The 24357-nt window shown below is 34.2% G+C and overlaps 1 protein-coding gene across 1 annotated transcript in view; it reads right to left on the bottom strand.

Moving 5' to 3' along the window:
- Nucleotides 1-21535, bottom strand: part of LOC129221121 (uncharacterized) — a 32848-nt gene extending 11313 nt beyond the window's left edge. The window contains exon 1 of the mRNA XM_054855565.1: nt 21390-21535. Coding sequence (XP_054711540.1) covers nt 21390-21498 — 109 coding nt within the window. The 5' untranslated portion in view covers nt 21499-21535. The remainder of the gene's footprint in view (nt 1-21389) is intronic.
- Nucleotides 21536-24357: the final 2822 nt, after the last annotated feature.

The following is a 24357-nucleotide window of genomic DNA, read 5'->3' as shown; positions in this document are numbered from 1 at the left end:
TGGTAATTTGCTCGGTATTGCTGCGGAGGAAGCCGGTCCAAAACTAAAATTAAAGGACATTAAAGCAGTCAAATGAGAACAATAAGCAATTCGTGATGGCTAAAAAACAAAATTATTTTAAAAAGACGAAAAAAATTCCAAAATGTGTTCCGCCAGCAAATCAGTCAAACGAACTCTTTACATCTATTGATAACAATGACTGAATTTTCGGAGCTTTAAAAGAATCCAAAAAGGTCTGAATTTTAATTTTGAGTCATGAAATTGCTCTTTTCTACACGTTTAGGGGAAATTTTACACTATTTTCTTTTTCTATATTTAGCCCTGATTGTTGAACATGCGTCGCTTGGCACAACTTTTATTTTCGAGGTAGACCGTGCAACGTCGGACAACGCAGCTAGTTATTTAAAAAAAAAAAAAAAAAGCGAAAAATTCTTTTCTGAGGTTGCTTTGAGCCTGTGACGAACCTTTCATCTTTCAGCAGTGCACCTTACCAGAGAAATAGCCATTTATATAAAAACTACTGTTTGATAGAACACGAAATGTGTTCACGTGTTTCGAGGTTACAAGGAGCCCCCTTTGCACTGAAAAAGATTTCTTTGACCCCTAAATATACCTTTATATCTATGAAATATATTTTGTAATTTGTTTGTCAAAACGTACATTCAGGAGTCTTGGAATTATTTTACATTTTCACGACAAGGTTTCTAAACACAGATTTTTTCTACATTAAAACTAAATAAGCAAGTTACCCATCTTCTGTATCTGCTCCGTAACATAAACATAAACGTCATGGCACTGGCAGAATTTATCCTCATGCATTTTTCTGCGCATTGAAATAGTTTCCAACTATCGGAGGAAGAAATTTGAAGGAATAGCTGATTGATTTAATGACGCTATCTGTTTTGATGAAGAAGAGAACAAAATCCAGCAAAAACCGGTTTTCTTTTGCGATTTTCTTTACTTGGAATGATGAACTATAGATCTTGATCGGTTCTAGTTTTTTTAAATAAAAAAAGAAAACATTTTCGTAATATGAAAAATACTGATCACGTTTCAAGCTTAGAATAAACAACGGAATGTTTTATTTCATTCTTTAAAAAAAAAAAGATTATTTTGTTTTTTTTAAAATGAAAACCTACTCCGAAGATACTCAAACTTAGCGACTTTATATTCGAAATAGAAAGATGAACTGAACTGAAGAAATTTTGTAAGTATAAGCAAATGGTCAGTAATGGAAATTCGCAACTCCAATAAAATATAGGGGGAGCTGCAGCCACTGTCCAATGGCGGACGAAAAAGGTAAAACAAACGCACGCCGTAACTTATAACTTGCTTTGCCGCTTAGTGAACGACAGTAATTTTTCATCGTGTTTGTGGGAAGTTTTTTTTCTCTTCTTCTGAAATTACATTACACCATAAACTGTCTGAAGCCTGTAATTTACACAAAAGAAAACACGTGGAATGGAATGTTTTACCTTTTTCTTTAGTATTGTTAATCACCGCAAGGTAGCGTATTCGAGCTTTGGAGTTGCGAATATTGACTAAAATATAATGTATTTAATGACATTCGATTGACTGAGGAGAGCAAGTTTTAAATGTTTAGTTAAATTTCAGTACTGAATGAATGTTTGGTTTCAGATATGAATAAAAATAAATAAACTAATGAAGCAAAAAACAAACGAATAGTTAAAAAAAAAACGCTTTGCAGCAATAGCAACTAAAAAGTACAAAATAATTTTTCAATGTAAAATACGTTCAACAGTGAGAGGATGTCCCACAACCACAACTAAGAATAACTTGATGTTTTGAATAAGCTTGCAATATAGGAATAAAATAACACTGGTAAACAAAGGTTTTGTTGCAGAAAATATTTATAGCGTTTCTAAGGTAATTTTTGGCGCTGATTTCAAATATCCAATTGAAAGTTTTCCATCACCTACAGTTTTTGTGTAATCATAGGTTTTGAGTGATTGATTTTTCCTGCGTTTTCCTATATCACGTAATGTCAAAAACTCATAATTACCAATTAAAATCTTGTCATAAAAACAAGAAATGTGGAGATAGAAAGTCAAGTTTCTTGGTACTGCAATGGTAAGATGGTGGTCAGTCTTAATAGAACCTATTTTCGTGATATATGCTACCTGAATTGAACCATTTTCTGTGTTTGTATATTTTAATGCAAACATAAAGAATTTTAGATTTTTTTGCTCGAAAGAAAAATGCTTTAGTATACTATAATATAGTATTGTCTCTGTAATGGATAGTTTGTATTTTAATATCAAACAAATGATACTTGGTATTAACTCTTTCGAAACTAGTTTAAAAGCTATAACTATTGCATGATTGAAAACCGTTGCCTTCCGCATCTTCAGTATCACTAGCACATTCAGTCAAAATGAAGGAAACATATGGAGATTTGTACGTTTTTTTAGATAAAATTTAGTACCTCAAATAACATGGGACAATTATTTCTGGCCTAAAACTAAATTAAACAAATTTTATCAACTGCTTGGGTTTTACATAAAGCTGTTTTCTCCTCTGCGAATAGGATAGCAATAGCAAGAAAAATTTTTGGAAAAAAAAAAAGAAAAGACTAGACTTGTTAGTCTACTGGTCTTTCCTACTTAATTAGGACTTTTCAGAAACTTTGTAAAGACTTTGTAACACTGGTGCTGAATTTGAATACTTAAAATCAGAATTTCTACGTATTATTGATGCTAAAAAATCGCATTTTTGCAGGGTCCCTCATTGTCCAGGTGAATAAACTCTTGCTGACTAATGCTAGACACTTAAGAGGGATGTTCTTAATGATAAATACAGAAAGAAATGAAAATTAGCTATGTTTTTTGTATTTATTTTTGAACTAATTATGCATGGGGATATGCGCATTTCTTTCTAACTGTAGTCTAGTGTTACAAAAAATCTGTGGGTGATGGAGGAAAACAGTTTACATATTTGAAATCAGGGCATCATTTTACACGAAGATCAGGTATTTTAGTCCATGTAACAGAAAAAAAAGTTTTGTTTTTTGTAGACTATGGTAATTCAGCAAACAATTAGCTTTAATGTAAAAAACAGCGTGGAGTGCTCACTATTTACATTTTTGCAAAAATTCTGCATTAACGATTAGCTAGCGATTTGAAATTTAAAGATAACTGATACTAAGCCCTCCCCTCCCCCGTTGCTTTTTTTTTTTGCAATAACGCCATTTGAGGCTGTTAGAAGCAAAGGGATGTAAGTGGCAAAATTAAAAATTTGGAGAAAACCAATACAAATAGTAGGGGTACCTCTCCTCTGTCTTAGGGCAAGAGCTAGTACTAGTAGCCCTGATAGCTGTTGCTGTACAGCATGATTTAGAAAAAAAAAAAATGAAAGGCTACCTAGGACGTTATCTTTAAACGTGTTTTACTCAAAACTTGAAAATATCCTCTCGAAATGGATATCATTTTGGAAGGGTTTCAATATTTTGTCTTCTCAAATTCGAGTTTTCTACAACTAGTAAAATTATGTGGGAAAAAAACAAATATTTTCAGTTTTGAATTTTAATACATTTTGGGGAGGATTCAAGCCTCCTTTTGGCAACACCACTACATAGCTGCCAACATTGAAAAATGGAAATTGGGGAGACTTATGCGTGAAATTAGGGATACTTCGCGAATAAATTGAGTGACAAAAAATTTGAGAGCAAAAAGGATTTTTTAAAATATAAGTAGGGGATTTCTTAAGTTGAGTAGGGTCTGGTGGGGTAAAGTGGTCATAAAATCGTAGTTTTTCAACTTAGGTGGATAATAAATACAATAAATTTTTTAAACACTTCAACTTTTTCTATTGTTATTTTACATTGCAATAGTAAAGAACACGGTCGATTGAATTTTTGGAAGAAAAATATTAATTTTAGTAGTTTTATAGAACTTTCTTTTCCGTATGTTTTTATGACCACTTTACCCCATGGGGTGGGGGAAAGTGGTCATAGCATGGGGTAAAGTGGTCATAGTTAAAAATAGATGCAAAACCATTATAAATAACCCTAATACTTGTATATTTTGGTTGTTTTTGTAGTTACATGTGTATTCACGAGTAAATACGTGCATACACGAAGATATACGTGTTGTGTTATACACGAGTAAGCACGTTCCTATATGAGTAGATACATGTGTACATCAGATACATGCATGCACGTGCCCACTCAAGTATATACGTGTATATACGAGTATATAAGCATGTATACGTAATTACCTACAGGAGTGTATACGTGTCTACACGAGTACATACGTGTCACATGTATATACGTGTCACGTGTATATACGAGTATATACGCGTATAAACGAAAATCTTATGCGCGTATGCACTTTGTATCACGAGACAATATGTGCATGCCTGGGTATATACGTGTATAGTCGACGTATATACGCATATATGAGTGTACATACATACATATACGAGTATACACAAGTTAATTCGTAGATACATCCAGTGAGTCTTTGTGTCTTTGTACGTGCCTACTCTCGCATATATAATAAGGAAGGACGAGCGTATACGCATGTATACGTGTGAACACGATTATATACCTGTATAGACGTATATACGTACATTTACGTGTATACACCAGTATGTATACACGAGAATATAAGCTTATATACATGTTGGCCTACAGAGTGAATCTAAGCTCTTGGGAAAAAATCAGAGGAGTGTGAAAAGGGAGGATAAGAAGCAAAGATTCATAAGGAAGTTATAATCATTGACGCGCTACATGCACACAAAGCCAGAAACTGATGGATGCAAAACAGGGCACAAATTTGTTGCACAAAGATGATTTTACCCAACATTTTAGTTTTGAGGAACTATCTAGAGCAGTTGTTAAAAGTTACGGCCTGTAGTAGCTCTAATACACGCATCGCAACAAAGGAGCAGCGGCTGATGAAAGTTTTTCAAAAGTCTCGTTATTGCAACAGAGAGTGATCTGTGAATGCGACGCATATATTACAGCTGCAGGCCGTAAATTTCATCAATCGCTTCAAAACTTACTTAAGACCTAAAATGTTGTGTATAATTGTCTTCGAGTAATGAATTTGTGACCTTATTTGCATCCATCAGTTTCTGGCATTGCGTGTATGTAGTGCGTCAGCATTGTGTTTGTTACCGTATGTTCCTTATGATTTTTGCTTTTTTATCCTCCCCTCGAACACCTTTTAATAATTTGCTCAAGAGTTTAAACTCGCCCTGTAGACCTGCATTTCTTATGCTTGTATGTATTGTTTACTCGAGTACGTACGCGTATATACGTGTCTACCTGAGTATATAATTGTGTGTTTATATAAGTATAAGCAAGTATATACGTATATAGTAAAATGCATAGCTGTATGGATAAAAATTACTTGCAGATACCCATATACGTATTTATTGGTGCATTTATGTGAATACGTCTACGTAAATGCCGACACAAGTATATATGCGTATAAATACGCATACACTCGTTTATTTAACCCCGTTTACTGTAAAAACAATACATATTAAGTAAAATTAATATTTAATGTGTATCTGCCTTATACGTAAAGATTAAGTAACATTATAAGAACAAGATTTGTTAAGCCTAATATTATGACCACTTTACCCCATCTTACTTAAATTGTTCTAAAAAATTATCTAAAATAGATTCAGCTAACTGCTAATGAGTAAGAGTTCTTGAGACATGTAGGAAGCTTCCTGTGTAGTCAATCTATTCATAATTCTAACAAACAAAATTTCCCAAGGAAGTTAAAGGAGGTGTTTAGATTTTAAAGTTTTTCATATTCACGCAAAATATTTTTTTTACTAAATAAAATTTTGCCAGTTGTAAAATTTTGTATTCAAAATGTAGTTTCTAACTGTCCTACTCTAAAATAAAATGTTCACATTCATTCCAAAATATATTTTTCCAAACCATAGCCATTTATTTGAAGTATGACCACTTTACCCCATTGACCACTTTCCCCCACCAGACCCTATATATGAGATTTGAAATTCAGAAAATAAAATTACTGTTTTTACTTTTTGAAGTTAAAAAAAATTGCTTCAACTTTTAGGTTGGAAAAAAAATATTTCGTTTATTTTTTCCAAAAGTGATAATAAACGTTCCCTGCAGCAGTTAAAAATTTAGGAAGATAAAAACAAAAGAGAAAAAAAAGGTTATATTACACTGCATTTTTTTTTTCAGAAATAAAAGTTTTGAAAAGAAGGAAAATTAAACAAACAGATCTCAAAACTAATCAGACACATATAATTTTCATACTCGTGTATGAAAAGGATTATTTTTTGCGACAGCAATCAATTTACCGTAGATATTTTTCTTCAAATTCTTTTCACTCAAACATCACTTCTTTGGTGAATATTTCGTTGTTTTGGTGAAAATTCGGGAGATATGACTTCACATTGGGGAGTTCGGGAGAAGGCCTCAAAATTCGGGAATCTCCAGAACGAATCCGGAGAGTTGGCAGCTATATGGCTGAAGGACTCGGCCAATATTAGAACTGAGATCTCTTCAAATCTAGAAAGAAGAATTTTACCCCTTGAGGTTTAACAGTGAAACTCTATGAGAAAAACGTGCAACTGCGTGGATAAACCGCCTGGCGAGCATTTATTGCCAAAATCCAGTTGAAGCTTGTTGTAGGCCCCTTGTTATTCAGGAAAGAATGTAAAATGATAGTTAGATGCTACCTTGCAAACGCTAAAGAAATTATTTATTTCTTAAGCGGATCTTTTAATTTAGTAGCATTATTTCAATCTTTACCAACTGCCCAAAATGATGCACGCACCATCCATTTGCTCGACGATTTTTTTGCTTCGCCTTCTTTTCACAGTACATTTTCTCTGAAACTTTTTTTCTTTTTCAGCTAAAGATAACTTGCTAATTGCTACTACATATCAGAGATCTTCAGGTAAGATTTTGCAGCAGAAAGATCAATCTCACACATGAAATGATGAAGTTGTGAGTCGGAAAAGTTTATCGTTCAAACTGCAGAAAATTAAGTACATGTTTTAATTGAAAAAAGAAAAAAAAAAAAAACTTGTCATGGAATTGGTTAAATCAATATTTATTTCTTTTTTTTCGATTTCGTTCACAAGTTGTACATGTTCAGCAGAATGTTCGTTTTTCGTCCTGAAAAGACAGCTAACTTACGCTGAGGTTGTCACTTTCGCAATGTTACTGTGAGGGGATTGACCTCATGTTATTTTATATTCACATTGGAGTCGCTATAGGGGCCTTAACTCACATGTTACACAAAATCAAGTGAGACTTTAAAATTTTTCTTTTTATACACTCTTAAAATTTGACCCTCGCCCCCTAAATGGCTTGCCTCCTAGGTTGAGAATCGCTGTATTAGACCTTGGCTGTATAAGCACAAGTTAAAAAAAATATTTTTTCCTTATACATTAACGCGCTTTTGTAACATTAAAAAAAAGCAAAGAACATACAAAAAATCCTCTTCGAAATTTTTTAAAGCAGACAAAGAATAAAAAAGAAAAACGCAATAAAACATAAGTAAGTTATTTGCTAGTTAAATACGTTTTGTTTTAGAAATTCTTAAATTAAACATGATTTAAAGAATGAGCCTTCATAATTAGCCTATCTATCGCATCTAAGGACCGTAGGTAAGGAACACGATACGACATCGTACATAGCTAAGGTCAACTCGCCGCAAGAAGCAACGAATCATGCGACTCGCTATCTACCTATCACAAAGCAAACGATGTATCAGGTGACTCAATACTTACTAATCACAAAGGGATAAAAAACATTTAGCCGCAGCAAAGTAAAAGCGATAAACATTTTTGATTGCTCAAAAAAAAAAAAAAAAAAAAAAAAAAAAAAAAAAAAAAAAAAATCTAGATTTTTAGCTTGTGAATAAAATCGGAGAAAAATTAAATGGGGTCTGTTCCAAAATTTTAAAAGTATTTTTTTCTAAAAGAGCATGCTTAAAAACATAGAATCTGACCATTTTTTAAGTAATTTGTTTGAGTTTAATATTAAAAAAAAAAAAAAAAAAATACTTAAATCGGAGCGCTTTCATTGTTTACGGCTTCTGCCGATGACATCACAAATGATGAAATGCCATTCTGTGTTGCCATTCACAGTGCAAAATACTTAATTCGCATCTTTACTCACGTGTATTGGCAACGATAGGGTTGATAGCAAGCGTAGAGCGCTACATTTAATTCGCTGCTTGATTATCATAACGTGGCAAAGTGCATCATTTGTGACGTCAAGATCACGCCTTGTTTGAAAAATCGGACATTTAAAAAAAATTAATTAAAAAAAAAAAAAAAAAAAAAACTGTTGAGAAAATGAAAGTATTTTCTGGGTCCATGTTATTTTTTTTTTTTTTTTTTGCTCATTCTATCCATTTCAGTGACTAAAAGTAGTACTTTTGACTGCAGGAAACCACCCCATTGTCGGATTTGTTGATCTCAAATCTATTATCAAAGTATGTCCTTATGAATAGCTTTAGACTTTCACGAACATTTTTTTAAGTTTATCTTGTTGCGATAGTCGTTTCGCGATTAGAGATTGTAACACATTCAGTTCAAGCTTTGGTGTATGCATTCCAAATATTGATTGACCTTGATTAGAAAAAAAAAAAGAAAAAAGGAAAGCACCAGAAATGAGCATGAAGTGATTTGTTGAATGATACATTAGGGTAAAAGATTGTTTTCTTCAATTCCACGTGAACATAAGACGTTTTTTCCCCCCTTTTATAAGTCAAAAAAATGTTGAAATATAAACATTATACTTTTCTGATTTTTTTCCCCTGCCTGAAAAATGTGAAAACTGGGTTTAAAACGCGAAGGAGCTCCGCTTCCATGCAAATTAAAACGCCTATGTACATGAATTGTACACAGGAGTGTGCACAAAAATGTTAGGGCTCGTCACAAATGACTTTTACGGGCCTCCCTCCATGTTGTTTACCACTACGTCCCTACATAAATTTCACCCCTCATTTTAAAAATCTCGGATGCCCTTCAGGCTCGGACTCGGACCAACAGATGAACCTTCTCTCCCCCCCCCCCGTGCACGCTCCTGATTGTATGCATTCGCAAATGTACCCAAGAGGACATTTATAAATTGTGACCATTAAAAGCACTAATTTTATCGAGCAGTAAATTTAGCGAAAAGAAAGATATCAGTGATTTTGCTAGCTGAAAATTTCGCAAATGTTTTATGAACAGGACCGAAAGTTAAAAAATACCCCAGGGAAAAAAAATCTTTTGTGCGAGGCTTAAATTTCGCAATTAGGACGGGTTCGCGAAAATCACGAAAATTCAAGTCTCTCGAATCAGAGTGCTTTTAAAGTATTTTAATGCAAATAATGAAATTCCCCACAAGTTACAATTTTTTTTCAAACATTTTCTGCAAAGGTAGTAAGGAAACAGACAGGGTCTGATTCCTGAATAGGCCAACTAGGCCATGGCCTATGGCCCCCGCTCTTTAGGGGCCCCGAATTGCTAAAATTGAATTTATGCAATAGCTAAAATTGCAAGGTTTAACTACATTCACCCTTCCCCCCCCCCACACACAAGAAAAAAACCGTTTGGCCCAGGGCCCCCTGACATACTAACCGAGCCCTAGAAGCAGAGTAATAAAATCCAAGCTTCTGCTCCGATGGCGACAATGACATCGCAATCTGCAATGCCCATAGTGCAGCTTGAATTTCATGCTTTTTTGTATAAAAAGTGTCTTATTTTCTCAGAAATCGACTTCGTTCTTCCTATCATAGGACAGGACGCATGAATTGTCAAAACATAGAGGAAAATAGGTACAATGGCTCCCAAAAGTGTTGGTACACCTACGACTTTCAATGAAATAGGCCCTTATGCATTGGTTAGAATTAATATTTCGGAATAGGTATTTAATTATAAGATTTATGATCTACTAGCTTACTACCCGGCGTTGCCCGGGTGCTTCTCAATGCAACATATTTTTTGGATAGTTAAATGGATGAAATCTATCTAAATGACAGTAAAAAACTGCATTCACGCCAGGATCAAATCTTCAAAAGACTGTAAATAGCACAAAGTCGAGCATTTGCAGAAAAAATAGCATCAAGTAAAAACGAAAAAGCATGAGGCATGTTATCGGGGTTCTGTCAACGATATTCTTTGGTTCTGTCGTGTCCACTGGCACGTTGACTGCGGTTGAATCAGACGGGCGGTACATCCAATGTCTTAATACAGAGACAAATGATTGTCTTGCACATCTTTTGGTAGAACCTTTTACGTGATGCTTCGAATGCGAAAATCACTGTACAGCCTTTGAAGGTTTTGTTTACCGCAAGACATCAAAGCATGCTATAGTACTCTTCACATACATTTTATTCTGGAAAAAAAATCATGGAAAGTCTTCCTTGAAAGAGTCGTGAGTAAAATTCAATGACTTTTATTAGTTACAAATATATGCAAAATATGACACCGTTACAATATTTTCAGATATGAAAATCATCCTCAATGGTCCAAAAGCAAAACAGATAGTCCACTGTACAGAAAATAAGAAATTCAGTCATTGTTATTAATTGGCATTAACATTCCGTTTTACTGATTTTCTGGTGGTGTTTTTACTTTCAAGGTTTCACTTGTTAGGTAGACTCATTTTATAAGTTTTTGTAAGTGTTCAGGTATGCAAGCACATTCCGTAAAAAACGTTCACTTAATATAAATAACTTCACAAAATGTGTCTGTTTGCCCCTTCCATGGCGATTTAGTGGCATGCCATGGAGTAAAATTAGATAAGTGTAAGTTGCATAAAAAGACATACCGCAGCCACATTTTATTTTCTTATATTTATGTCAAATTTCTATTTTCGTAGGTAAAATTGACAGTTAGACATTAATATTGGTGTCTTGCGACGATTTAAAATTTGTCTAGATTAAAATTTTATTTAAAATTTTTAAAACCTCACCCTTGCCGTAAATATTGTACATGATAACTCAAAGTGATGCAGGTAGTAAGAGCACTTATTTACGTTTGCTGCTGTAGAGTATTCCTTTGAGAATATCGAAATTTTAATTTACAGAGGCACAGTCGTCATGAGGGGTAGGAATGATTCCACTGAATAATAGTTACCTTAGATATAGTTACAGTTATTATTTTAAGTTACATAAAGCATTAAAAATGGAGTACGTGGACGCGAACTTATGTAACGAACTATATAAGACCCGTCAATCGAACTGAGAAAGAATTAGGCGTGCACATTTTGATCACTATCCGCGTCATTTTTTTTTTTAATTATTTGCACGCCATGAAATTAAAAGAAAGAAGAAAAAAAACCGTCTTGTTTCTACTTACAACTGTATAATAAACAATTATTTTGTTTATGTTTTACAAATGCTTGTTGCACATTATATTCCTCTTATCCGCAGCTTCAAAACGAAGGAAATGTATTTCCACGTTTAGAAACGTAATCCAAGTACTAAAAAGTTAAATTGTTCAACATTTTCTGAATTTTTTTAAATTTAACTCAAATCTTGCTTCTAAATACAATTTTTAGTCCCCCTTCCAGCAGCAAAATGAAATACAATTTTGAGTGAACCCAACCCTTAGCAAGAAACCTAAAGCTATCTATATGGGAAATAGGTAAATTTCACGTGCATTTAAACACTTAATTGCCTGCCCTTCTGACTAATTGATAGTAATACATAACTTAAGTCTCACTGGAGATTTTAATTTCTTGAAGTTTAAAGAATGATGTATTGCGATTAGTGGTTGATTAGTGGTTATACGTGAGATACAAATTGTTCCACCTTATCCCTCCACTTTGAACAGAGTTGCTTCTATTACACTGATACATAGGGTAGGTGAGGGTAAAGCCCCGCGATTTTCAGTTTTTATACCACCATGGTCAATAAAGGGCATATTTTCTCATTTTTTCAAATTAGAGTCATTGCGTGGGTTGTTACCTATAATCCTTCCAAATTATAGCTACATCTGATTAGTAATAATTGAGAAAATTACAATTTAGCGGGAAAGCAAAATTGCGGGGTTTTGCCCCACAAAATGGGGTAAAACCCCGCAATGCGGATCTTTACCCCACTCAAGATGAATGTGATTAAAAAGGGTGACTGCTTGGTAAAAACACTTGAAAAACCTCCTTGAACCATCGGTTTACTGTTATTCAGCAGTACCGAACTTAAATATATCTCACACTTTAAAAGTTTAATCTTTTTTTTTTTTTTTAACTCTGTCACAAAAATAATATTTTCTTCTCCACAAAAGGAGGATTAATTACCCGGGAAAAATGGCAGCCGCATTATAAAAATTAGTTTAATTGACTGAGGCTATAATTTAATCGACTATGTAGTACCCAGTGCTTTAAGTAAACAGTACAATAAGTTGAGTTTTCTAAAAATGTTATTGCGTCGTGAATGGGACCGTGTCCTGCTGAGGTTACGACAATTAATTAATAACGTCTTCATTTCCAATGACTCTTCTTGTGTCTCGGTACGTTTGCAGGCTTGTAGATGTTTTATGTAAAAAAAATCCCTCTACATACCCTCCCTCTTCTTGTCATATTAAAGTTATCTGGGCCACATTGTGCAGGGATAAGCTTCGAGTTATTCTCTTCAGTTTAACTCGAAATGATAGGAAAATCTGTTTCTTCTTTGAAGTCCCACGCTTTTGTTCCATTTTTCAGAGATGTCTTCAATCGATATTTTTGAACCTAACATTAATGTCTACCATACAGAACGAAGAGATGCCTGCAATTAAGTTACGTGCTTCATTAAGCTCGACATTTATCATGGTTCTGAATTGTTTTTCTTCTGAAGGTACTAGAACAAAAAATTAAACGTACGTAAATGTTCAAAAAAAAAAAAAAAAAATTAAAAAAAAAAATAAGAGAAAAAATTATTACATAATGAGAGCACATTTTAATTGAAATGAATAAGATTTTTCCTAACAAATCTTATCAAAATTAAAACTTTATGAGTAAATGTCCACCAACAATTATTTTTTTAAGTTGAATAAGTTGTACAAAACACATGCTAAATAAAAATATACTAATAACATTTCAAAAAAGAGACAATTTTCAGCCGAGTGGAGAGAATCCTTGACCTTTTGGAGATGCGGGGTTTTGCCTCAAAACAACTGCGGGGATTTTCCCCATTTTGTCACTTTCTGAAAAACGCGCCATGTTGCTTTTAAGCAGCCATTAGAATAACTGTTTTCACGCGAAAGTGAAGCTTTAATGTACCAGTATTAACGTGTAATTTATTGATTTTTCTTTTCAAATTCTACATTTTACAATGTTCAAATAATGTATTAGAAAAGTTAGATCAAAGTAGTAAAAAACAGACTTGTCCCCCTTTCTCGTCTCTGGAGTGCCTAGTCAGGACAAAATTTCATTGATCAATGGGTTTCCATATGACAAACCCAGCACCTAGAGGTAAATTTCTTACTCCAAGGAAATCAAGTTAAAATGTCGGTGCGGATTTTTACCCCACTCAGGGCGTTACCCCCACCTACCCTATCCATTTTTATCTTACATCATTTTTTCAATGACAGTTGAATTACTTTGTGGTATTAACGAACTTCCACTTTTTTTTGATTGTTTACAATAAAAGTTATCGAACTGAGAATCTTGTAACTGGAAATGGAGCCTTGCTCAACTAATTTCATGATGAAGACTAAAAAGAAAAAACTTTATAATGTGGCGTAATATTTCATCATGCCCTTTTTTCAGTAGCAATCTCTTCGTGTCAAAAGTTGCCTCATACCCACCAACTGGTTTAAAATTATTTCTAGTCAGCGAATATGCTCCATCAGGTGTACTATTGCTTCGAGCGTTAAAGTAATATAAAATTTTAAACGATTAAGAAATTTGTTTACATAAAAAATGGAGACATTTTATGCATTTTAAAAGCTTAAATTTAAGTTAATATTTCTTTGCATTTTTTTCAAACTTTAAACTTTTACCCTTCGAAAACTATATGAATTCCACCGTATTAAATTTTCGTGTGGTTTTGCGGGTCTAAAGGTGCACATCCTTTTCTTTTACCACACATTACCAATCCTAGTATGGTAGTTTATGTATATGTAATGAACCCCGTGACTATCCCCCCCCCCCTAGAAAGATAAATTCAATCTACGATACCATGCACAAAAATGATTATTCTGCAATTCATTAGCCATATTAGTATTTTTACCCCTGATTCTTTGATAATCTGGAGCGATTTCTGTTAAACGTAGGTGAACCGAATTAGGTAAATCGTGGAATAGTATAAATAACATACACATATTGATTTTTTTAAGGATAATACAATATTAAATTAAATTTCTGTTGCAAGGATGTCGTTTTAATTAAGTTTAGTATTCAAATGTTAGAACTGTTGAAAATTGTACTTCAATAATGATTGCATTTTTAATACCTATCTCATTTTGGTATTTTCTGTGCTGGTTATATAGAAAATATAGATCAAATTTTCGTTGATTGTTACGGTATTATTACTTGAAAACTTATTAGCGAAATGCGAAAGCAAACTGAAGAAGAACTGACGGTGATTTCAATGCATCTTTGCAGAGCACAACTTAAGAACTATTGAAAGACAGCATTTCTTTTTCGTTCGGCTTTCTTGTCAAACATGCCCTACATTTGTCGCTAAACGACATTGTAAGCCATTGTTGAGGATACTTATTGTTTTGATTGCATCTAAAATACCTCCTGGTGATTATATGTTGCTAAGCATTTTCATTTGCTTTGAACCAAGGTTCACAAATTTAACGATTACAGTTTAATCTTTGAAGAGACTTCATTTCAGGCATTTTTTACAGGCTTTTCCTTCATACCAAATTAATAACTATACGATAATTCGTTCGTGTCGAAAAGAGCAATTTTATGATTAAAAATATAAACTTGAACCTCTTTGGATCTTTTTTAAATTCCAAAAACCAGCCTATATGAATTCCTGAGCAACAATTTAACTCTGTGCCAAATTCGGAAGAAATCCGACTAAAACTGTAGATTTGTATAAGGAACATACACAAACACACACACCCACAAACATATACATCCATTTTTATATATGTAGATACATGTACGGAAAGCCTCGACCACATCCCTCCCCTTTGAAAGATAAATTCCGAATGCGCTATTATGCATTACTATGATTATTTTGCAATTTATTTGCTTTATTAGTACTTTTATCCCTGTTCTTTGACAGCCTGGAGCGGCTTCTATTAAACCGAATTAGGTTATCGGTTATAGTTGAACCGAATTACTTAAAGATTCGGCCTAAATCAAGGAATAGCATAAAGAAAATTTATATATTGCAAATTGGTTTCATAAGGATCATAGAACATTAAATGAAATTTCTGTTGCAGGGATGAAATAGATGTGGTTTTAATAAAAGTAGTCTAATGCTGAAACAGTCGAAGATTGTACGTCAATATTGAATGCAATACTATTACCTTACTCATGTTTGTATTTTCTCTGCAATTAACGGGAAAAATACTGATCAAAAATTACACGCAACAACTTACTGTGGTGGATTTTATAATTTACCAATATTTAAAAATTATAATTTAACAGTAGCATTCAAATTAAGTAGAACCATGAGTTGTATCAATGGACCCCTTGGCTTCATAGGTCGCAATTCAAGAAACGATGCTCAACATCATATCTTATATCTATACGGCTATCTCGCCAAACATGCTTTAACGCTCATCGCTAAACAGCATTGACGGCCATCGTTCAGGATACGTTTTGTGTTGATTGAATTTTAAAAAGCTCCTGGTGGTTATATGTTGAGAACAGTTTGCATTTGCTTTGTACCAGGTTCACAAATTTAACGATTAGTTAATCTTTGAAGAAACTTCATCTAGGGTTGTTTTTTACGGGCTTTTCATTTAGACTAAATTCATAACTATACAAAAAATCGTCCGTGCAGAAAAGAGCAATTTTATTACTCAAAATATGAAATTAGACCTCTTTGGGTCTTTTTAAAAATTCCAAAAACCCGCCTATAAGAATTCCTTAGCAACAATTTACCTTTGTGCCAAATTTGAAAGAAATCCGACGAAAACTGTGGATTTGTGTAAGGAATATACACACATACCCACACACCCACAAACATACATCCATTTTTATATATATAGATTTTTAACAAAACTACGCGAAAATTTTTAATAAAACATTAAAACTTAATTTTTTAAAAATCAAAAACCAAAAAGTGCCGGAAATTTTATCTCACAAAAGTCTTTGTACACTTTGAAAGAATGTCAAAAAATTAGTAAATAATCTAACTTTTTACAAAATTATTATTTAGTAGAATATCATGCAGTATCAACAACAGCTTTTAAACGTCTGGGAATAGATTTCATTGTTTTTTTTTTCTTTTTTTATGCAATTTCTGAGTAAGTGTTCAGCCGCACTTCGAGTCTTACTGTTTCTAGTTCGCTTTTCGTTTCAATGGTGTATTTTCGTAATCTAGCCGCCAGATATCTTCAAATATGTTCCATTAAGTTTAAATCAGGCGATTGAGGAGATATTTCTCAGTTTAAGGACAATTTTTGCGGCACCAAACGCAAAAGTGTACTTTTTATCGTTATTTTGATAAAAAAAAACAAAGCTGTTTCCGATTGCCAAATTTTGGGCTAATAGTTTAAAATTGTTTTTTGAAATATTTAAATTAACAGCATGATTCATTATTTCATCAAAAAATTCCAAATTTCCAAGTCCTGGTGCTGTTATGCACCCTCACACAAGAACACTTTCACCGTCCCGATTAACTGATCCAGCTAAGTTCATAAGATTAAATTCCTCCTTTTTTCTTCTATTGACAATTATACAACAATTTAACCCAAAATATTGAATTTATTTTCATCTATAAGTAAGACGTTGTTCTAAAACGTTTTGAGCTTATTTATCATTGATTTTACGACGGAAAGCGTAAGCTTACTGTTTTTCGCACGAACAAGAAAATTTCTCCGGGAAGAGGTCCATTTTAATCCAGCTAATCAGAGAACTTGGCGAACAATTTTAGGTGAAAATTAAACGTAAAATGTTTCATTCAATTCTGCAGAAACTTTTTCAGCGCTCAAATGTGTATTTTTCTTAATTTTTTTAACTGTAATCCTCCGATCACGCTTTGTTAACTTTGCCAGTTGACCTTTTCTTTCCTTGTTTTCGATTCGATTCTTGTCTTTAAAGCATTTTATCAAGCACTTCACTATAGAATGTATAAATTAACTAATTTAGAAACATTTCAAACCAATTTATGGCTACAGTGAGGGAAAAAATTCAAATTTCGAATCGTGTTTGTGGTTTTTTACGCATACCAGCCATTTTAAAATAATAAGCAGAATATTAGGGAATAAATAAACAAAAAAAAATAAATAAATAAATAAAAAAAAAATAAAAAAAATAAAGGCAAATGACTTTACAGTGTCATTACAATGCAAAAATAATAAAAAACCACATATAATATTTTTATTCATGAATTAATTCGAAAATATTCGAGTGTACGATGACTTTTGTGGCGCATTTTTTCTGTCTCTTCGTTTTTTGACAAATTTCAAAAATAAAATCTGGCAATATTTTGAAAAAAAAAAAAAAAAAAAAAAACTACTGGGTTTTATTCAGAATGGCATAGGATTGGTGTGGAAAAAAAAATGGATTTCATACTTGAATTCAATTTTGCGTTATTTTGCGTTTTACTACAAAATTTCAAGGTGTATGAACACTTTTGGGAGCCACTGTTGGTTTGATCTGTAGGAGACTTGACCCATGGGGACTTTTTCCATGAAAACGATAATGGAGAAAAATGTTGTTAAATTATTGGTTGACCCATCACACAACAGTATTTTGCAGGGACAAGCCATTTCAGAACTATCAGTGGTTTTCAACAAATTCAATGTAAAATGATACAGCACATTTTAAGTATATTTTGCGGATTTTGGAATTTGTTAAGTTTTAATCTCTAGTTCAGAGGAAAATGAATTTTAAAAATATACATGTTTTAGTCACTTTTCTAGCCATGCCGTAATTTTATATAACTTTAATCTAAGTTGCTAAGATATTAAGGTAAACAAAGGAGTGCTGCCTAGGGAGCTTTGACCCAAGCTAGCTAGGCAGAATTGACCCAAAGACTAAACAATAAAGACAGAGATGAGGGTAAAAATAATAATTTTTGGGCACCTTTTAGCTCCTGAAAACCCGAAAAAAGTAGACAATAAAGTTCAGCGTTTCATATACAACTTTTACTCTTTATTTATGTTAACAATTTTTGGAAACTTGATGAGTGTAAATTACTTACTTTTGGGCACTTTGAAGCCCCTGGCAATCCTGTTTAGGGACCGCAAAAATGTAGACAACCTAGCTTTAGCGTTTTATTTTCAACTTTTACTCTTCATTTAAGATAACATTTTTTGGAAACTGGAGGAAGGTAAATTAGTCATTTTTTGGGCACTTTTTAGCCCTTATGCAGAGCCCTAGCCCCAGCCCCTGCTCTGATTAGGAACCGGGAAAAGGTAGACAACCTTACTTGAGCGTTATTCCACATTTATGAAAACAATTGCTGGAAACTCGATGAGAGAGGATAAATTACTCATTTTTGGGCACCTTTATCCCTGACAACCCTGATTAGTTCACTCGAAAAAGGTGAAGACTCTTACTTTAGCTCTCTATTTACAACTTTTATAGTCTTAACTTATGATGAACAATTTTTGGAAATTCGATGAGGGTAGGTCAAACTTAGAGGGATCTTGCTCTATTAACTGCATGGTTGTTCAATCTGTTCTGAAACAGCAACTATTTCTTGACGTTCTGTAGAACATCTTCTATCCGAAAGCTGCTGAACGAGGTGAAATAGATATACCGCAAATAAATTTCATTTTGCATAGTTTGCCTTGAGAAGGTAAAGCGCAGCATCTCGCAGAAAGGATATTTTGAGATATTTGAAGAAACGCGTTTTGGAATCTCTACAATCGGTAGAGAAATGCAACCTGACGCTGTTTTAGTGCTTCGTTTTCATGCGAAACCAAATAAGTAAGCTTGTACAACAAAGCGGAAGTACAATAGATGACAAAAATAAAAAAATTTAAAAGTGAAAGCAAAAGAGAGACTTTTTTAAAATTTAAAACTTTCTCTTAATTGCACATTATGCACATCACGCCCGAGGGCCCCCTGTTCCTACCACTCCCCATTATGCATATTAGTACGATACTGTACTGCATGTTTATTGATATAATTTTTACCTACTGTAATACTGTTTACATACTCTATGTTTACTATTGATTGAATAACCAATATTTTACGCTGCGAAGCACTTCTCGCTTTTCCGTTCATGAGCCATTTTACCCACTTTCTAGCTGTTGTTAAGTAAGGGAGACCGGGGAACAGTGGGACACGTGGCACAGTGGGAAAAATGATATTTTACTACTATACAGGGTGTCCCAAAACGATCACATACACTCTGCAGAGCTAGATTCCTCGTTGGGAGTACATAAAACATTCCCAAAGAAGCGTTCCTGCACGATCCATAGTTTACAAGAAAAATACGACAAAGTATGACGTCACTGCCGGTGCAAGGAAAAAACACTTTGTTGGACATATCAACAGCAGTATTTGCATATCTTTCCAGACGATAATGTTTAAAATGTCATTACTCGCATTTGTTGTTGTTCATGATGTACGTATACTGCTGTTGATACGTTCAATAAAATGTTTTTTTTTGCACCGGCAGTGACGCCATACTTTGTTTTTCGCATTTTTCTCGTAAAGTATGGATCGTACAGGAACGCTTCGTTAGGCACATTTTATATACTGCACTCCCAACGAGGGATCTAGCTGTGCAGAGTTTATGCGGTCGTTTTGGGACACCCTGTATACGAATTCTTACAATTCTGAAAAAAATCCACAATTTAGTTAACTTGTATAGCAACACTGTGGAAACCGGCCAATCGACATTTCATTGTTTACGGAAGCTTCTGCCATCTTTACTTCTATCAGTGCCGTGCAAATCAGGTAAGTTTTACTTTTTGAATTTCAGTTGTAAATTGTTGTTCAGTGTTTAATATCAATGCATTAACTTAAAGCTACAAGTTTCTTAATTATATTATGTTATTTTTTTTTCCTAGAAATAAAATTTGTTCAGATTTTTGAGTCTTGTTTTAAAAATACTGCATTGTGGGTAGTGTGCCATATCGATGGAGGTACAGTGGGACATCGTTCCACTGTTTTCCCGTCAATATAATTCATTGTAAACATGATTTAAGGTAATGCAAAGTAAATACATTTTTCAACATCTAGATCCAACATTAATTGAATTATGGTCATTAGCTTTAATGAGGAATCGTACAAACAGTAGCTTTAATGACATTTAAGCATCTTTTTGAAAATTGCTTCTTACAACCTATACTTTTTGGTACTATTATATTGATATTGTTACGTGTTCCTGTAAACTTTATTGATGCTTTTTTTTTGCGTGTTCGAACGTGTACTAATATTGTACTTATCGAGCATGTAATAATATTGCAATTAATATTTTTATTATCCTGTATATACTACCCTTCCAATTTTCTTTTCTTTTTATATTTTGTTTAATGTTCCATCGGAATTTTCATAGCCTCAGACATTATTTTGGAAGAATATTTCAAATGAGGCTGGGAGAAGCAAAGGGATGTAAGTAGCAAAACTAAAAATTTGGAGTAACCAATACACATGGTAGGTGAACCTCTCATCTGTCTTGGGGCAAGAGATAGTACTAGTAGCCTTGGTAGGTGCAGCTATACAGCATGATTTAGAAAAAAATTTCAATGAAAGCCAAACTAGGATCTGATCTTTAAACGCGTTTTGCTCAAAACTTGAATATGTCCACTTACATCCCTGTACTTCTCACTGCCTCAAAATGAGGTTTATAATTACAACTTATTTAAAATCTGTCGCTTAAAAACAATTTTAATATCTTATGTTTACTGTATTTTCAATCTGAATTTAGTAGTAATAAACATTGTCGGAAAATAGCCGATTCTAAATGTGCATTTTTCGATGTCCCACTGTGCCCCTCTATGCGACACAGTGGGGCACTTTGATACTTTGACAGCCTTTCGAAATTTTATTTTTTTTTAAATACGAAAGAATGAGGATAAATTATGAAACAAATCAGTGATAGCTAAAGAGTTTTGCAATCATATCTAGCATCAAAAATTTATTTAAAACTAGAATTAAAGAAATTACAACAAATCAAAAGAAAACTGCCCGCTGTACCCCGCTCTTTCCTGCTGGGCATGAGAAAAGCATAATATGTTCTGAAATCCGAACGATTTGATAGACACCTCCTGGTTCCAATTAGAACGGATTAAAGAGGTTCTACGTACTGTACTTAAAAAGTGAAAAACATCCGATAAAATCTATGATTTGAACTTACCGTCAAAATAACTATATTTGATTTCTGATGTTGTAGTTGCACTCGCTGAACAAATGGCCCCGATTAAAGCGAATGCTATAGCCCAGGACTTCACACTAGAGATGAACATTTCAGTTATTGCTACCGTCCCTGCCAGCAGAAATGGGAAGAAAGAAGGAAGAAAAAAAGGATCTCAAAGTTTTTAAGCGTCCGGTCAGAGGGCGTTGTGAGTTTCGAAACGATCTAACATTCCATTTCTATCTATCACTAATACACTTGCAGCTGTTTACGACAGATCGAGTTGATTTCTCAAATGGATTTTTGGGGCTTTTTTTTTCCTCCAACGAGATATTCTGTGTGTATTTATCCTATTAAAATCAACATTGACGAATTTTCTCTTCAGTGCGTATTAGAGTTTTAAAGCAAAATAATCTGTACACAGGCACGCGCCAAACTGTAATTTTTGGGTGGAAATTTCTCAATTGTCCGAATGGACCGGAAATTTTGCAGAGTGATAAAATACGGGTATGCACACAATAATGATAAAGGGCTTTCGGACATTTTAATATTGCAATTATGTCATCAAATTTGCTGAACCGTCAGACAAATTTGCCAAATGAGGACTTTTTTGGGAGGTCATAGAGACGTCCCGCGACCCCCTGTTCCGGTTTCCCTGTATAAGTGCTGACGGCCTTGTCAGCTCGGAAACTAAATTGCTCGGCCTTACGGAGGGGGGGGGGGGGCGCTTGAAATTGAAGTAGTATAAGTTTTATGGGAAGAGGAGGGCATGACAATCAAGGTGACAAATGGTCCTCCTTTTGGCGGACTGCCTTGAATGTACAAAATAAACATGATAAAGTGTTTCTCCGCTCGATCTTTAAAAGTTAACTTTTTACGTATGTTAACAATAAAATCTCCCCCCCCCTCCCACACTGATGGCTTTGTAGAAGCTGCGGAGTCCGCGGTGCAGGAGACCTATTTATTGATTGGATGGTAGGTTGGTTGGTTCAATTGACTTCAATAGCGCAAGGACCTTAATTGGGTTTTCTACACCAAACGAATGTTTTGAGAAAATTAAAGAGCAGGAAAATGGTACCTAAAGTGAACGTTATAATAAAAAGAATATAACTTCCAGAATTTTACCGAAATAAAAATATATATATATACGACAGTTTTTATTTTTTAATAACTGGCCAAACGAATTAACCGTAGGAAAATTTTGACTAACAATGAACCATTACACCATTACAAAGCAAAAGAAGGAAAACGAAACACTCACACACTAAATTAGTAACACAAAGTCTATGTCCTGAAGGAAAGGGGTCAATTTGGGACGGGCCTATTTTTTAAAGATTGTCTTCTTCAAATATTCAGTGAAGGGACCTCCAAGCTTTTACCGCGACCATTGTCGTTCCCTCGATTTAAAATGAGTAAAGGGAAAGTAGGATAACGACGCTCAGTGAGCAGTCCCGTTCACTCAAATATATCTAAAAAAAATCTTATATATTAACAGTTGTTGTTCGGAACAATGTCATCGCTACTCCTGTGAAGGACAGTGAACTGATAATATAACTGGGTATCGGTTAGATTCGCAATTTTTTGGCTACGTGTTTGACTTGGTTGCACAAATATACGACTTTAATTAGCTGAAATATTAATTAAAAACGTTTTTTTCTTACTTAGGTTCTTCCTCTGAAATACCCCGGTGCTCAAGGGCGCCCATATAGAGGCAAGGGGGGCTCGACCCCCCCCTCTTAGAAATTAGAATTTCCTGGTTTTTAGTTTTTTTTTTGCAAAAATGTAAAAACATTTCTTCTCCAGCCATTAATGAATGAATGATTAAAAATGTCCAATTTTAATGACTCATATCTATTCTGAAATTGGTTTTCATGGGGAAAATAATTTGCTAAACCATGGTTAAAATATCTGACCGCCCCCCCCTTACAATTTTGCATATGGGCGCCCATGCCGATGCTTAGTTTTTCCTTTCTAAATTTCGCTTCTCCCATCATTTCTGTTACCGGCAAGTGGCCAAAGTGGAAGTGACTCGCAGACAGGAAGGTCACGCAGGGAAAACGAACGTTTTTCGAGAAGAGTAATAAGAAGCCCGTTTTTTGATGAGCAAGGAAAAATTATAATTCAAATGGCTAGACGCGCTTCGTAAAGAACGTTTTTTACTGCGATGATTATTTCTTCTTTTCATTTAAAGGAATGTAGTTCCGTCCCAAAAAGTCAATTTAAATTATTTCACTAGTTTAAGCTGTCTCAGGGGGCAAGTACAGAACGAAGCCCTAAAAGTACCCCTGGGGTTCTTCCAGGAAATGGGGCGCTGCACAAACCTGCTGCAGGCGGGTCGAGCGAGCCGCCGTAGGTGGCAAGTTCTATGCTGCGCAGCAGGTAGCTGCTGCAAGAAGGCGCGAAGCCCTCGAAGTACACTGTCGCAGGTGGTGCACACTAACATTTTGCAGGTGGTTTGCACGATCGCCGACTGCAGCGGCTAGTAGAATTAAAAACTCGCGCTTGGTACTACCATACAGCCAACATTATTGTAAATTTATAGTAAACATATAGTAATTGTCGGAAGGACCTCACTATATTATAACACGGAGCTGGTTTTTGCGACCTCACGTAATTAATTTCCGGGTGTTTTGTTATATAATATTACAACATCTGCGTTACTTGATTAGTTACAGGTATTAAATTTTACAGTTTTAGCTGTTCTTCTAATTTTTTTTTAAATTTAATTTTGTAGTATTTTGTTCCCGCGATGAAACTGTGTTCAAGTTCAACTTGGCAATGATGGGTAATGGGGCTCACGTTAGCTGGTGAATCTATGACACTTTTTACAGTGACTGAAACCAGCTCACATTGATGAGTCTCAGCCGTCTTATGATGATAATTTTCGTTTCCAACCGAATACGATACGAAGACAAAAATCTGCTGTTTTTGCGGAGAATTCGGAATAGATAACGAAACGTGATTTCGCTAA

The sequence above is a fragment of the Uloborus diversus genome, chromosome 4 (genome assembly GCF_026930045.1).
Source record: "Uloborus diversus isolate 005 chromosome 4, Udiv.v.3.1, whole genome shotgun sequence".
Classification (NCBI taxonomy): domain Eukaryota; kingdom Metazoa; phylum Arthropoda; class Arachnida; order Araneae; family Uloboridae; genus Uloborus; species Uloborus diversus.
The sequence above is the reverse complement of the archived record's forward strand: the minus strand, read 5'-3'. Positions and strand labels throughout refer to the sequence as shown.